Genomic DNA, 17,532 nt, shown 5'->3' on the forward strand with positions numbered 1-17,532 from the left:
ATGACACAAATATAAGTACAAGTAAAAATTCTGAATAAAAAAGACAAATTACAACAAAACTGATTTGTCCATGATCAACTTGCATGCAAAAGGTTGAATGAATCAACTTTTCTAAAACCCAGGAAAAATAGCCAGATGAGTTACTGGTACAAAAATTAAATTATTGCCAACATTAAAAGAAACTAAAAAATTGAAAATGTTTGTGTAAAACAATGCCGACACTTGGCATCGTTTGGATGCATTGATTCTGGGGATTTATCATTAACCACTTTTTGCCAGAAAATCAGTACATTGAAAACATGCCAAGTGAAAAAATATGAAATCCCACAAAATCAAGCTATGAAAAACAACCAAAGACTTGCACATGGCAAATCAAGATGCAAAAAAAATAAAAAATAAAAAAATAAAGCATATAATTTGAAACGATGTCTAGAAATAATGCAACAATTAAAAAGCAGAAAATAAAAACGTTACACAAGAATGCATCAAAAGGAAGTTATTTTAAAACAAACAAAAAGAGGTTGAAGTCTTAAACAAAAAAGCAAAAACTAATATCAACCTGAGCTGCGAGAAGAATTAGAAAAGACAAAGTTGGTTTGACTATGCTGGCTTTTAACATTTCAGCTTCTTTGTATAAACGTAGAAATACAAAAATTAACTCTACTTGCGAAATGGAATTGGGATGTCATTCAGACACTAATAGATGATTTTAGAAAAGAAACACAGATCTTAAATCTAATTGTAAATAATTGGATATAGTCTATGGCCCCAAACTGAAATCTCCAGACCTTATCATTTTTTTTATTTTTAATTACATTTTCACCCCAAACAAGGCACATTGCCACTTTGATGTACAGGGACATAAGCTACAGGGGTACTATATAGGGAGTTGGACAGCAAGATGTCGGTTCACATTACACTTGAACTTCTGCATGTCAGTACAGTTGAGGAAGCAGGGACCCGGAAGGGAATTCCAAAGTCTAGCAGTTCTGGGGAAGAAACTACTGGAGTAGAAAGCTCTCTTACATCTAGAAATCTGTATAGGGGTGGGATTTAGCTGCTTGTCGGGGGTATTTACGTCGAGGTGGTACAAGTGCTTGCAGTTTGTCAGAGCATTCACCCTAGAAATTAACAATACTTAGAACGCTGCAGAGTTGAGGCTTGAGAGAGGGGTGTTGTGGGGTGTCCACCGTATGGATAATAATAGTCTCTTTCACTTATAAAGACTGAGAAAATATATCTCAGTGATTTTTAAAATAGGGAGCATTCTGAACAAGAACCGAAAAACATCTTACCTAATCTTTCAAATCTTTCATTGCTTCGTCTCCCATAGTCGAATCTACCATTTATGTCATCCGGATAAAGAGATGCAGCAGCAGTCTGTTGCATTAGACGCTCGTGTCGCCTCAGCTGTGCAATTCCGTCAAGGGTATTACGTACGCTGCATACAAATTCATCCACATTGTGATTTGCACTCCACCTTTCAAGCCCGACTACTTCACGTGAAGGAACATGCACTCGAGCCAGGCGTGCAGCACATCGTTGCTGCAAGGAAACCATACGTCGATCTAAATCATCGAGTTCTTGATGTAGACGGGCTGTCACTTCAGTAATATCACAAGTGGCAGATGCAACAGCACAAAGGGTGTCAAATGCTTCGTTAGTAGCAGCACCAGGATTGTCATTAATATTCGGAATGGTAAAACTAGGAGACTCAAAGCCCCTAGAACTGTGGCCTGGTGGCCGACAGGTACGAGAAAATCCAGGAAGATCCAACAATGATCCAGTCGACGTTCTGTCATTAACCATAGGCGAAGACTCAAAGGCTGGGACATCGTAAGTATTCAATGATGCACGTGCATTATTGGTCGGATGAGAGTGGGTAGAATCAGCACTGGAAGAATCAAGTTCATCCCAGCTTAAAAGATTCCGGGAAACATCAGCCTGGTACGATGAACTTTGACCCTGGTTTGTGTTGTGAGTAGACTGACCAGCGGGTGTACTGCAAGAATGCATCCCTGACTGAGCAGGTTGCGCCATGGAATGTGTTATCTGCGAACTGGTGCCAGTCTCAGAAATACTAGGGAAACTCAAAGAGGAAGTTGAGACACATGTGGGTTTATCTCTTGTCAAAATGTCTGTTCCAGATTTGCAGCCTTGTGAGGAGGCAGCACTTGCCGACGGGACCGATTTGACGAGCTTGAGTCTAGTTGTCTTGTTGGTTGCCCGCCTGGTTTGTGCTCTCTGTAACGGTTCCGCTTGAGAGGTTTCATTTGGGATTTGATCTGTATGGCGTGAAAGACAGCTGGTTGAGAGATCAGAACAATTTTCTGGGTGATCAACAGCGCCACTTTGAGGTTGACTAGTTCCGACACATAGACTATGAAGAGATGAGGATGGGGATGATGATGATGTAACACAGGCACTTGACTCATTCGGGCAAACCTTGTCAGCAAAAGAATCCAAATTTAGCTGACCAGCATCCGACGTATAAATAGGTTTTGGAGTTGACAGATCATCTGCAAGGGAATATCCAGAAGAAACCTCACACTGATGTTTTTCACTTTCAGAGAGTTTCGTACTACAGCAGATCCCCGTGGAAGAAGTTGGTAATGTGGAAACAGAAGTGCTTCCTGTAGACAGCAGAGACGGTGTCGTTGAGCCTTCTGCTTTCTTTGAAGAAGAGCTTTGTGAGACGGAGGAGGAGAAGCAAAAGAGTGACTCTCTCGAAGGAGAAGCAGTTGTTTTCAATGGCTTATTAGAGGGCGGGGAAGACTGAACTGAATTTAAGGAAGAGGAATAAAGAGGACGAGGATGAAAAGGAGGTGGAGGAGCAGGGGGAGGCAGCAATGGAGCAGATTCTATTGAAGAGTTATTTGGAGATATCAGCCGATTATCATCAGCAGAGAACAAGGATGAAGAAGAAGCTCTTTCAGCAGTGCTACCATCAATAGACGTTCGCCTTGGCATTAGTTGCTGATAAGTATCTTTGCTTTCATGATCTAAAGAGGAAGACATCGCCTCATCCATAACATCAGCATCCAATTTTCTTGACGATTGAGAAGATGCGGCCGTCACACGTTTTGAACCAACATCTAAGTTTGAGTTTCGTTTATTACACGCTGATGCCAGTTTACATGTTGGTCTAACAGCTGAAACAAACTCCTCGCCAGTAGTCGACGTTAACGATGTCGTTGGCGTCTGTAAAGATGTATATGTACTGTCAGTGCTCGTCGGTGAAGTGCTATTCATGCTGAGTGCCTGACAGATGGAGTGGAATGCTGATTTGAGGGAGCCTGTTTGTCTCTTATACGGCTTTATTGAAGCACCGCTTGAACTGGAAGCAACTGCATTCTCTCTGCTAGCAGATGCACCACTTTCTCCTTGCGATGTTGAAGGTAAGTTATCAGCCAAGGTACGTCTACTTTCACGAGATGCCCTTGACATAGAAAGTCTCATGTATAAATTTCTTGCTCTGTCTGTTGGCGGTGACGATGAACGAGGAAAAGGCGATAGGGAATCAAGGTATGATGCTAAGGTGGCAGAGGTAGACGAGGATGAAGAAGTTGCCGGAAAGGAAGAAAATACGTTGTGCAGTAAATTGCTTCTCTGTGTGGCGTCAGAACATCCTGCGGCAGCAGCAGTGGCCACATAATCAGGCAATGGCGGAGGAGGTGGGGAGATACGGCTGTTTGGGTTGGGGGTAAATGTAGATGGGACTGAAGAGGAAGATGAAGCAGCAGCACTACTGGAAGGATTTTCACGATATGTCGAGTTAAGAGTTTCCAAGATCTGCAGATTCATCTTGCAGGCATCGAGGCGGTCGGAGAGATTCCGAGGAAGACCGTTGTTCATGCTAATAGATCGAAATGGAGAGACTGATGACGTACGTGCTGGGCAGTGTGTTGGATCACCAGCAGATGACGGTGAATGATTCGATTGCGATGCTGACGCATCATTGCTTTCGGATTCAGCGCCAATACCGTTGCTGCTAGTTGATGCAGACAATGTACTGTGATTGTTCGGAGACGCATTAGATGAAGATTTGGAGCTTGATGGTAAAGAAGGATCGTCCAAAGAATCCCTCGGTGCAGTCGTTGAAGACGCCCCACTCGCATCAGTCGAACGATCAGAGAGATTCGATTCGTACCGTAGGAAGGATTCAAGAGGGAGAATTCTGGGTACAAAAAGAGATGCTTGATTATTATTGTTGTTGTCTGTACGGAGGAACTTGGACTGTTGGTTTTCATCCCTCAACCCAGTATGATGGGGTCGTTTGGAACGATTTCCTAAATTTCTCGCATGATGTGGAAAAAGCGGCATACTTCTCAGAGAATTAAGACGCCGAGTACTCCGATTGACAAAATTCTGCATCGCAGCAGAATTTGCCTCTTTTAAAGAACGACTGCAAGAATGTCTTGTTCTCTGGTCGACACTTGGAGTAACTGCACGACTACCGGCCGCAGTTTTTTCAGAAGAACTTTGTGCTACTGGCTGGTTTGTATCTGATGTCGAAGCATTAGGATCAGCTTCCGTAGATAACAGAGATGCCTCTGCAAGAAGCTTGAGCTGGCTTAAAGGAGATAGTCCATTTCTGGTTGAGGTTTGCGATACTCTAGAGCACGATGGTTGGTTATCATCATTAACTGTGTGGGGTGAGATCTCTGAAGGATTAACAGGTACAGAAGTGCAGCAGCAGGGTTTTGCAGAAGAACCGGAAAATTCTAAGACACTGTCCACTTTGTCTTTGGATCCGTTCATAAGATACTTATTCACTGTCGGCAAATTGCATTTTGCACAAATTGACGAGACCGGTAAAAGCGGCCTTGGTGAACTTGGTCTTTTGCATGGTGGAAAACTGGGGCCCACTCGGGAAGAACGAACATCTTTTTTGCTATCAGCTTGGGGAACACTTTTGCTAGGTTCCATAGAAGTGTGTTCAGTACTGTTAGATTCTGAGTCACAAGTGTTAGAGAAACGGCCAAGCAAAGAATGTTCGGAAGACCCTGAATCCTCTGGTATCAATGATTCTATACCACCATTCGTTAAAGTTGAAGAAGGCTTAGTTGAATGAAGGAGTTTAAAAGGGCCAGTCGTAGATCGTCTTGAAGTTATTAACTTTTTACTACTGCTACTGCTGCTGCTACTATTTGCATGGCTGTTGGTATCGCTACTCCTCTTAGAAGCGGAACTTTTGCTGGATTTTGATGAATTTCCTAAGCTAAATTCTTGGTCAAGATAATCAGAGTAATTACGACTTCGAAATGCTGAAGTCGATGACATCTTTCTTTGATCTTTACAAGACATGTTTGAACTGCTAGCAGAGGGCGTGGAATGTGTAGTACCAGTAGAAGTTGAGGGGGATGAAGGATGTGTTGGTAAAACGGAAGGCGATTCAATATCATTTGGATCACCACTGCCAGCAGCTGAGGACTTGTATAGGAGATCTCGGCGAATATACTGAGAGGGTTGCCAGGACATCAACCTAGACGGACGGAAAAACTCAGAAGGTAATGACTTGTACATGTCATTAATCTCGATGAATCTGAGGTCAGACTGGTCTCTTCTTGAGACAGTTTCAGACGAAGTAGATCCGCTTGTTGAGGGTGCACTAGTACCATTCAGGAGGGATTCCGAGGAGTGAGACAGTCTAGAGTATCCAGTATCATCGTTTGAAGTTAGCGATTCAACAGCCCCAAGACTGAAGTCGTTGTCAGAAGTAGAAGAATTGGCTGAAGCAGTACCAGCAGAGGAAGAGGAGGACGATGATGCTGAGGAAGATGAGGAAGAGGAAGATGAGGAAGAGGAGGAGGAGGAGGAAGAGGCTGTTGGCGCTGGTGTATAGAAAGCTGACTGAGAAGAAGCTCCTAAAAATTCTTGCTGTCTACGAGGGCGTTCTTGATAATGGCGCAAAGAGAACCGTGTAAATGGAATTTCAAGAGCGCCCCGTACAGCCTCAGAAATTTCTGCAGCATATTGACGAGCCGAACGCAAATTGTCTTCATGCACTGGAGAATGTGGAGTGACTAAATTCACATAAGGAGCAAGTTCTTCATCGAGAGGAATCGTAGATGTTGCTGGCGGGTCTGGAAAGAATAAGGAAAAGAAAAATTAGATTCTTTTAATCATTATAAAAATAGGTTGGAATCCTTAGGTTTAACTACTTCATCTAATCAAGTAGTTATATGCTTGAAAGATTTGCTGATTACAAATTGCACCATCAAATTTATTATGCTTGACATTGATTCATATTACACTTCAATATCTGTGTCATTATTAGAACTGATGCTGCAGGGGTAAACTATCTTCTGTCAAAGTCCTCTAATGATCTTAACTCAGTTTTGACACTATGTTATGATATTAAACATGGGCTGTGTTATATCACATAAGAAATTTCCATTTTGAAATTAACTTATGTGGCAGAATTTTCCATTCCAAATTAAGGTTAGGGATATAGCTAACATTACTAAGGAAATGGCGCAACAAACAGAAAGTTAAGACAGACACGTGGCAAATAAGCTACTCAAATCTTTCTCTTGGCTTGTGTCTGTAAAAAAGCAATGGATGTATCTCAGAGATGCACCTCCTACCACCACCACTTGGTGAATATGTAACATTACTCCAAGTTAAAAGCAACGTTAAGTAAAAAAAAAAAAACTCAGAATGTGTACTGTTATTAACGGTTGCAAGTGCTGCTATTAAAAGAAGAACGGCTGCTACAATCAATACACTATCATGATTATAAGACAATTTACAAAAGACAAAGAGAAAAAGAAACCACACCACAATCTACTTCTATGAGATGTGCTGCACACAAATACACAGTTGCTATCTATGAAAGAATGCTACACATCTAGTGGGATTGAAGAATGGCCGTAGTACTACAGCTTCCTCACAATTTTGTTTTCATGCTATGGAATTGCACACCATTCCATTTTGGATGCATGTTTTATCGTAGTTCTTCAACATTTGTTTTAGAATTTGGTGATCATTCATTTTAAGGACATGGCCAGACCATCAGAGCAGCAATTCTCAAATCATGCCCTCTATAGACACTGAGCTTCTCTTAGTAATATTATTGGGAGATGACAGAGGTTAACGACACAAACTGACAACCTGGGTGTTCCAAGTTCAAATCCAGCTTGTTCCACAAAACTCACTTTCACTTAAGATATTGGTAATCTTCACATGGTCCTTCCCGTAAGTACCCGATATCGTTCTAGAAAGAAATCTGACCAGAAAAAAACATTGGAGAAACGAATTCCAACAATAGAATCTTCATATTTATACAAAAAAAAAAAATTGTGTTGCATCAAAAACAACACAAAAATGTTAAGACATTTAAAGAATTATCTAGCATATGTTATCTTGTCGGAGTTTAAAAGCATTTAAGCAGACAAATCAAAATTTGATTCTGACTAGCCAATTTTCTTTTATATTGTTGCACTGCATTATTGGCAAAAAAATAATGTAGTTTGCATGCATCTATTCAAAAAATTAGTCTGACTCAGTCAACAGGAGTTGTCTAGCTTATGCGCAAAAAAAAAAAAAAAATTAAAACTAAAATGACTTCACTGTCACCTGGGCAATGCCGGGCTAGGACAGTCAGTTTTTAATAATTTGTTAAGTTGTTTTGATTTTCATTTGAAAATAATTACAACTCACTTTTATTAGCTTTTGTATCTAATTAAAAAGCTGCGTTTGTCTATTATTATAGTCAGCTAACATACTTCCTAACTTTTGATGTGTCTGCTACCGGAAGCAGTGACAAGGCAAATCAGTTCCTACACTTTTATTGTTCTTCATTATTTTTATTGTGACGCGATTTATTGAAATAAAATATAAGAAAAGGATATTATTGAAAAATATACAAAATTACACAGATACAAATAAAATTAATCTTTACTTGCACTTTTAATAAGAAAATTAAAAAAACAAATTTTTATCTGATTTGAAATTTTATAAATATATTTTTATAAAATTATAAAAATAATTTCTTTTTGAATTTATATAATAAATATTTATGAAAGTATAAATATAAAATTGTATCAAAATAAGATTTCAATAATTCTTAAGATAAATAAAATAAAAAAAAATTTTTTAATTCTTGATTAAAATAAAACCGAAAAAATGTTTCAATAATTATTAAATTGATTAAGGAAGGTTGGAAGGTTCTACTTATAGGCATTGGCGATAGGAATTGACCAATCAAATAGAGCCATGCAACAACACTAGCAACCAATCAGAAACCAGAATTGCTTCCTAAAAATATTGGATATTTTAGAATTCTCGCACATAATTTATTTGTGCCCACACAAGATCTTTTGCTCATTGTCAGCAAAATTTTAAAGTCCGAAACTTATATAGAACAGCTACACACCAAAAATTCTTCATCTTCAAAACTTGTACAGAATAGCTACCCATCGGTAACTCTTTGGAAATTAAACATGACTTTCAATTCAAGACTAATCATTTAACTTACCCAAGTCCGGCTGAGTCCTTTCATAGCTGTGGTATTGCCGCAAAACTTCTTGATAGCGTTCTTGGAGATGGTGACGTCTGTGTCTCAAACGTGAATGGAAGCTAAAAATAAAATGTTGAAATGATTTTGGCATAAAACATTAAGCATAGATTTAATAATGTAACTGTATTGAGAACAGAGTTAATTCATTTCTTTTTTTCAGTTTCTTTGAAGAGATCAGTGGACTTTGTCCTGGAACTAACACTTTATTTCATTACGATTTAAATTCATATTCGAGGGCTCTTAGGAATAGATGGTTCCTTTATGGCTGTTATCTGTATTTTTTACAGCTTTGTCTTCCAGGAATTGTTTCCCAGTATTTAAGATGTTTTTTGCTTTCATTTGCTCCTACAACAACTGGTACAATGTTTATTTCTTTTAGAGACCATTCTTGATATCTTGTCACCTTTTCTTGTTCTGTTAACATCATAATCATCTAGAACAGTAACACCAATAATGAACACAATCCTTCCAAGTTTGTTCCATATAACAATGTCTGATTTGATGGCCTTATCTTTTATGTATCTGCCCATCAATTCATCCATATGGAGGCACTTATGTCCATATGGAGTAGCACCCCCTATTTTCACATATATAATTTAGATATGTATAAACATTTGTACGCATAGAATTCAATCCATAGACTAATTAAACAATCATAAAAAAAACTTTGTAACACAGGGGTAAAGGGGTTCAAATGTGAACTTTATTTAGTTTAATGCAGAAGGGGGTAATAATAATGTAGATACACTTTGTGAAAATTCAAATACTTCCAATTTAATTGATAAAAGATCATCTCACAAGTCAATTCACTAGAAATGCATCGCTTTTGTTTTTTTTTTTAATAGTTTTATGCATATTTTCAAATAACTATAATATATATTCAAAATACTCGTTATAAAAAAAGTCAAGCGTTTCAATTTGATCATAAAAATTGTTTTATCAATGTAAGTAAACAATATTCACTAAATGATTAAAGGTGCTTGAATTAACCAAAATATCTTGGTTCTACTTTAATGATGTGTTTGTGTTCTTATTTCTACTAGTCTGTTACCATGCTCATCTACTATTTCATGTATTAATTTTATTTCATATTTAAAACTTCCTCACCAAGTATCTTTTTCTAACATATAAAGTTATCTTGTCGAACTTTCAAAGTCAAATAGCGTTTAAGCCGACAAATAAGACTTTGATTCTGACTAGCCAATTTCATTTGTTATTGCTGTACCATGTTATTAGTAATAAAACAACATACTTAGTTACAATTTATTTTTAAAATTACTTACACTGGTCCAGTTTTTTATTTATTTTTTTTTAATTACAATTTCACACCAAACAAGGCACATTGCCTCTTTGATGTAGGGGGCTACTATCAGGGACATAAGCTACAGGGGTACGATGTGGGGAGTTAGGCAGCAAGATGTCGGTTCACGTTACACTTGAACTTCTGCATGTCAGTACAGCTGGGGAAGCAGGAACTCGAAAGGAAATTCCAAAGTCTAGCGGTTCTGGGGAACAAACTATTGGAGTAGAAGGCTCTCTTACATCTAGGGATCTCAACTGTGAAGGGGTGGGAGTTTGCTGCCTTGTCGGGTTTGTCGGGGGTATTTACGTCGAGGGGGTACAAGTGCTTGCAGTTCGTCATAGCATTCACCATTAAAATACTTGTAGAACAGGCAGAGGGATGTTACATTTCGTCGATGTGAGAGAGGCTGAAGCTTAGATGACAGTTCAGGACCTATTAGGTTGGCGACTCTTTTGAACAGTCTTTCAAGTGTGACTAGTAGCAGATGCACTACCCCAAATATGACAACAATACTCTATACATAGGTGAATGGTGGCCTTATAGAGGTACAGGATACTTTCGGGCGTTAGTAGCTTTCTAGCACGGTAGAGAGAACCTGCCTTTTTCGCAGCGGTCCTGGCAATGCTCTCAATGTAATTTTTCCAACTCACGTTTCCTGTGAACGTTAGGCCGAGGAGTTTAAAAGATGTACTTTCAGATAAAGAGTCTTTGGTCATTGCTATTGGTGGTACGGAAGGTTTCTTGTAGTTATTGAAGGAAACAAGTTTAGTCTTGGCAGCATTGAATGTGACCATCCATTTTTGTCCCCATTCCACTACAGATTGGAGGTCGTCCTCTAGTGTTTCTGCCATTTCTCTAGATATGTGTTCATTTGTTTTCCTGTCATGTCGGTTATAGAACGTAGTGTCATCAGCATACATACCCATCTCACAGACAATTTTGTCAGGGAGGTCATTTACGAATATCAGGAATAATAGAGGTCCAAGGATAGACCCCTGGGGCACTCCTGCATTTATATCATATTGTTTAGATGTATGACTGTCAAGGACAACCTGGATTTTTCTTTTATCTAAGAAGGATTTAATTATGTTAAGTATTCTTCCAGTGATACCATATGATCTGATTTTCTTGAGACCTTCATGCCATACCCTGTCAAAAGCCTTAGATATATCTAGAGCTACCGCTCTACCCTCTCCTGCTTTGTCAAGTGAATGGTATATACGCTCAGAGATTACAGTTAGGATGTCTGTCATGGAACGGGTTTGCCTAAATCCATATTATTGATCGGTCAGAAGTTTAGCATCTGTAAGATGATGGACTAGAGCTTGGTTAATTATGGACTCAAATATTTTGGCGAAAAGTGGGAGGAGGCTAATTGGGCAGTAATTTACTCGGTCAGTTCTTTCGCCAGAATTCTTGAAAACTGGAAAAAGAAGCAGTTTTCCAGCAGGCAGGAAAGCAAGATTCATGAAGGCATTTGTTGTAAAGTTTGGAGAGAACCGGAGCTACTTTGGCGGCGCACTTTTTTAATAGCACAGCTGGGATGAGATCAGGTCCACATGCTTTAGAAGTGTCAAGATTTTTTGCGATGGCCTGCACCTGAGAAGGTGTGATTTTTAGATCGTCTAATGTGGCATCTGTTTGCAAAGGAAAGTCAGGGAGGGGGTGGTTAGCAGAGTCCAGTATGGAGTTGGAGGCAAACCGTCTGGCAAGCATGTTAGCCTTCTTGGTTGCTGAGCAAACAACCTCATGATTGTTGGATAGTGGGGGAATTGTTGATTTAAAATGCTCTGCCGAGGTTGCTCCAGTTCTGTCCAAACTTTACAATAAATGCCTTAACGAATCTTGTTTTCCCGACTGCTGGAAAACCGCCTCTGTGGTACCAGTCTTCAAGAATTCTGGGGAAAGAACTGACCCACTAAATTATCACCCCATTAGCCTCCTCCCGCTTTTCGCTAAAATATTTGAGTCCTTAGTTAATCAAGCCCTAGTCCAGCACCTAACAGCTGCTAAACTCCTAACTGACAAACAATATGGATTCAGGCAAGCCCGTTCAACAGCAGATATCTTAACTGTAGTTTCTGAACGTATATACCGTTCATTAGATAAAACAGGGGAGGGTAGAGCGGTGGCCCTTGATATATCTAAGGCTTTTGACAGGGTATGGCACGATGGTCTTCTAAGGAAAATTAGATCATATGGAATCACTGGAAGAATTCATAATGTAATCAAATCCTTCTTAAGTAAGAGAAAAATCAAAGTTGTCCTCGACGGTCGTACATCCAAACAATATGACATAAATGCGGGAGTACCTCAGGGGTCTATCCTTGGACCTCTATTATTCCTGATATTCATAAATGACCTCCCTGATAAAATTGTTTTGGAGATGGGTATATTTGCCGATGACACCACTCTCTATAACAGATATGAGGGGAAAACAAATGAACACATATCCAAGGAAATGGCAGAAACACTAGAGGATGACCTCCAATCCGTAGTGGAATGGGGACAAAAATGGTTGGTCACATTCAATGCTGCTAAGACTAAGCTTGTTTCCTTCAATAACTACAAGAAACCTTCTCTGCCACCAAAAGCAATGGCCAAGAACACATTGCCTGAAAGTACTTCTTTTAAACTCCTCGGCCTAACGTTTATAGGGAATATGAACTGGAATAGATACATTGAGAGCATTGCCAAGGCTGCTGCAAGGAAGGTTGGCTCCCTCCACCGTGCTAGAAAACTACTTACGCCTGACAGTATCCTATACCTCTATAAGGCAACCATTCGCCCATGTATGGAGTACTGTTGTCACATCTGGGCTGGTGCATCTGCTGCTTGTCTCTCGCTCCTGGACAGGGTTCAAAAGAGTCGCCAACCTGATAGGTCCTGAACTGTCATCTAGGCTTCAGCCTCTGTCCCATCGACGAGATGTTGCATCCCTCTGCCTGCTCTACAAATACTTTAATGGTGAATGCTCTGACGAACTGCAAACACTTGTACCTCCCCGACGTAACTACCCCCGACAAACCCGACAAGCTACTAAGTCTCATCCCTTTACAGTAGAGATCCCTAGGTGCAAGAAAGTCTTTTACTCCAATAGTTTCTTCCCCAGAACTGCGGGTCTTTGGAACTCCCTTCCGGGATTCTGCTTTCCCAACTGCAATGATATGCAGAAGTTCAAGTGTAATGTTAACAAACATCTTTCTACTCATCTCCCTTCATAATGACCCTGCTAATTAAGTCCCTAATAGTAGCCCCCTGCTTCAAAGTGGCACTGTGCCTTGTTTGGGGTGAAAATTGAAAGAAAAAAAGAAAAATTTTACTACACTGTTTTAGATTTTCTCTGGTTCCTAATTTCTATCCTTTGATGCGTTTTTTGGTGGTTTCAGTAAATTCTCTCTTAGCTGTTGCTATTTCTTTCTTACAGTTATTTCTGGGTTCTATGTACTTCTGTCTGTTCGAACTGGACTTATGTCGGTTAAATTTATGGTACGCATGATGCCTTTACGCGATGGCAACTGCACAAGTAGAAGTAAACCATTGGGGAGAGTGGAGCTTGCTATAAAATTTCCGCGTAGGGACATGTGCTTCAATTCTGTTTTGAACCACTCAGTGGTCTCGTGCGCACTGTTCAGCAAGAAGTGAAAAGATATTCCACCATGGTGTGTCTCTGATGAGATCCCTGATGGCTTCACAGTCAGCCTTTTTATAATATCTCGTTTTGAGCAATGGCTCTTCCATTTTGGCTCTAGAGTTTAGTGCGATTTCAACTATTATCACTACATGATCAGTATTCCCAAGTGGGCTGTGGGTATTCGTAACACAATCATCGGGGACTGTCGTCAGAAACAGATCTAAAAATGATGCGCATTGTTCTTGCTGGTTAGGGAAACGGGTTGGAAATGTAACCGTCTGTGATAGGGTATGAGATATAGAGAAGCTATGTGTTGTGATACCAGCTGCGTCTGTGTGAGTAGAAAATCCAAGCCAATTGTTGTGGTGGACATTGAAATCACCAAATACATGCACTTGTGCGCTAGTGTCGAGGGAAAATGCTGTATCTATGCTGTCAGAGATTTTGTTTATTATGGTACAGTCCTGGATCGAGAGAGAGCGGTAGAGAAAATAAAAGTAACTAATGTTATGTTGCATGTTAAGTCTAAAGCAGATAAAGGCTTGATTGTCTGATTCTAGTTTTGTTTCTCTAGTCAAGAGGAGGGTGTTTCGAATATAGACTCCAAGCCCGTGCATATGTTTGTCAGAGTCCTTACAGCAGAGTGGGAATGTTAAAGTAGTTAGAGGGAATGGAGGAGTGTAGGTTAGTTTCACTTAGTGCTAAGATATCCGGGTTGTTTGTTAGGAGAAATGCTTCAACATCATTTAAATTAGTACTAAGCCAACGGATGTTCGTAAATGTAAGCCTCAAGGGAGGAGGCAATTTTGGTTTTGTTTGAGATGACTACTTATATGAAACATTTTTTTTAGATAATCACCTAAAAAAATAAAAATTATCAAGGGGAATAACTAGTTTTAAATTGAAGGAATTAGAAATAGGAGTTATGTACCTTAAAAATGTGCAAACAAATTAGAATTTTAAACTAAAGTGACTTCACTGCATCCTGGACAACACCAGGTCGGTACAGCTTGTTGAAGCTAAAGAAAACTTGCTTTTAATAATCAACAGTAATAAAGAAAAGCCTTACCGTCTCTCTGCTTGTCTCTCCGTCTGCGAACCACTGGATCTATTGATACTTCGGCAAGAAATAATATCGATTAGTTAAGTGTGAGGGATTAGAAAAAAATATAAAAAATAATTTTACATGTTTAAAAATAATTACAATTTTTTTTTTTAACTATTGAATAAAAAAATGTTCACTTAACTTTTTTTTTTTTTTGTAAAAAACAAAAAACAAAAAAAAAATCAGTAATAGTCAGCTAATGTACTTCCTAACTTTTGGCGTGGTTGCTACAGGGCAAACCAGTTTGTTCACTTTTTCTCTTACACCTATATTTCCCCTGTGCATGTACTTTTTTTTTTTTATCACGTTCTTTTGATTGTTGTTGTTTATAATCATTGAAAAGTTTTTTCAGTCTTATTTTAATTATTGAAATTAGTTTTATATCTTTTTTAAAGAATTATTGAAAACCCTTTTTGCATTTTTTTTCTTAAAATTATTGAAGACACGTTTAAAAATTTTACGTTAGAATTATTGAAATTAGTTCTAGGTTTTAAAAAAGAATTATTGAAAACACTTTTTGCACTCTATCTTTTATGTATCTGCCCGTCTATTTATCCATATGGAGGCACTTATGTCCATACGGAGTAGCACCCCTTATTTATTTTCCACATAGATAATTTAGATATGCGTATATATTTGTATGTATAGAATTCACTCCTAAACTAATTAAACAATTATAAAAAACTTTTGGAATATTATGTGTTGGATAGGTTTTTTTTTATTTTTTTATTTTTTAAAGTAGGTTTGAGATTTTATTTTGATTTTCATATTTTCATTCACATGTTTCTTATAAAATTTCAAATAAAATAAAAACTTTTATTTTTTTAAATTTTATTATTAAAAGTGTAAATAAAGACTAATTGTGTTATTTTTATTTTTTTTATAATTTTATTAATTTTTATTGTATATTTTTCAATAATGTCTTTTTCTATATTTTATTCCCCAATTAAAATACTGAGGAAGCAAAGGAATGGATTTGCCTTGTCACAGCTCCTGGTAGCAGCCACACCAGAAGTTAGGAAGAACGTAAGCTGATTATGACAAAAAAAAAAAAAAAAATTTACCAATATTTTTTTTTTTTTTTAAATTCATTGCAATTTCTAAAAATGCATTTGCAAATTCTTAATGTAAAAATCAAATTTTATCTTTTCAAAGGTTATTTAAAACACAAAAGACTGATTTAATATATTCACGTAATGGCAAAACTGCACCATTTAGTATAATGGTCACAATGCTTACACATTAGCTGGGAGAAATACAAGGTGGAACAATAAAATAGTTGCCCTAGAAAAGATGACATGATTCCATTTCCATGTGATGAAAACCATTTTTTTTTTTGTTGCAGATTATTATATTATAAAAAGACTGACTGGGAAGCAATCAGGGACCTTATCAGGGACGCTCCATGGCAAAATATCTTTTCACTTCCTGCTGAACATTGCGCAAATGAGACCATTGAATGGTTCAAAGTGGAAATTGAAGCACATGTTCCCACACGCAAATTCTATAGCAAACCCCACTCTCCCCAATGGTTCACTTCAACTTGTGCAGCTGCCATAGCGCAAAGGCAGCATGCGTACTACAAATTTAACTGACAAGTTCAAACAGGCAGAAGTACATACAAGCTAGAAATAACTGTAAGAAAGAAATAGCGACAGCTAAAGGAGAATTTACTGAAACCACCAAAAAACGCATCGAAGCACAGAAATTAGGAATCCGACACTCCTGGAAAATCTATAACAGCGTAGTAAATAATGAGCAATCAACAATTCCCCCACCATCCAACAATCATGAGATTGTTTGCTCAGCAACTGAGAAGGCTAACATGTTTGCCACACGGTTTGCCTCCAACTCCACACTGAACTCTGCTAACCACCCCCTCCCTGACTTTCCTTTGCAAACAGACACCACATTAGACGATCTGAAAATCACCCATTCTCAGGTGCATGCTATCATAAGAAAGCTTGACACTTCAAAAGCATGTGGACCTGATCTCATCCCGGCTGTGCTATTAAAAAAGTGCTCTGCCGAAGTAGCTCCAGTTCTCTCCAAACTTTACAACAAATGCCTTCATGAATCTTGCTTTCCTGCCTGCTGGAAAGCTGCTTCTGTAGTACCAGTTTTCAAGAATTCTGGCGAAAGAACTGACCGAGTAAATTATTGCCCAATTAGCCTACTCTCACTTTTCACCAAAATATTTGAGACCATAATTAACAAGCTCTAGTCCATCACCTTACAGATGCTAAACTTCTGACTGACCAACAATATGGATTTAGGCAAGCCTGTTGCACAGCAGACATCCTTACTGTAATCTCAGAATGTATATACCAGTCACTGGACAAAGCAGTAGCTCTAAATATATCTAAGTCTTTTGACAGGGTATGGCATGAAGGTCTTCAAGAAAATCAGATCATACGGCATCACTGGAAGAATACATAACATAATTAAATCCTTCTTAGATAAAAGAAAAATCCAGGTTGTCCTTGACGGTCGTACATCTAAACAATATGATATAAATGCGGGAGTGCCCCAGGGGTCTATCCTTGGACCTCTGTTATTCCTTTTTTTTTTTTTTTTTTTTTTTTACACAGTGATCACCACCTATCAAGGCCCGGAAGCCACTTAGGGATAAGGGTTATTGCAAGTACATTACGTTAGTGTGGAGATTTGATGAAGTGTTTACTTAAGGGGGCGGTTCATTAGGAATTTGTTAACGTTGGACTTGAACACATCCAAGTTGTAGTCCGGTGGGAAGCAGGCAGATGGAACAGAGTTCCACAGGCGTGCAGTTCTAAGAAAGAAGCTTTGTTCATGGAATCCACGTTTTGATTTAGGCACAGATAAAGAGTGGGGGAAATTTTTCACAGTGGATTCAGCTAGACGGGTGTTTTTCATGAAAGATTGGCGAGGGGGGACCAGAGATTGGAGTTCAGACGAGCACCTGCCATGGAAATAACGATAAAACA

At 38.6% G+C, this 17,532-nt stretch overlaps 1 protein-coding gene across 3 annotated transcripts in view; it reads right to left on the reverse strand.

Annotated features, from left to right (window-relative positions):
* The window catches only part of LOC145287745 (uncharacterized), an 89,439-nt gene that overhangs the window by 24,575 nt on the left and 47,332 nt on the right, over nucleotides 1–17,532 (reverse strand). For 2 of the 3 annotated variants that reach the window (XM_080135512.1, XM_080135510.1), the window contains exons 7-9: nucleotides 14,531–14,578; nucleotides 8,483–8,583; nucleotides 1,296–6,086 (exon numbers count right to left, since the gene is read on the reverse strand). In XM_080135512.1, coding sequence (XP_079991638.1) covers nucleotides 1,296–6,086; nucleotides 8,483–8,583; nucleotides 14,531–14,578 — 4,940 coding nt within the window. The remainder of the gene's footprint in view (nucleotides 1–1,295; nucleotides 6,087–8,482; nucleotides 8,584–14,530; nucleotides 14,579–17,532) is intronic. The other variant, XM_080135511.1, reaches the window with a different exon arrangement.

This window comes from Euprymna scolopes, chromosome 11 (genome assembly GCF_053919585.1).
Source record: "Euprymna scolopes isolate OS-2025 chromosome 11, ASM5391958v1, whole genome shotgun sequence".
NCBI classification, from domain to species: Eukaryota; Metazoa; Mollusca; class Cephalopoda; order Sepiida; family Sepiolidae; genus Euprymna; species Euprymna scolopes.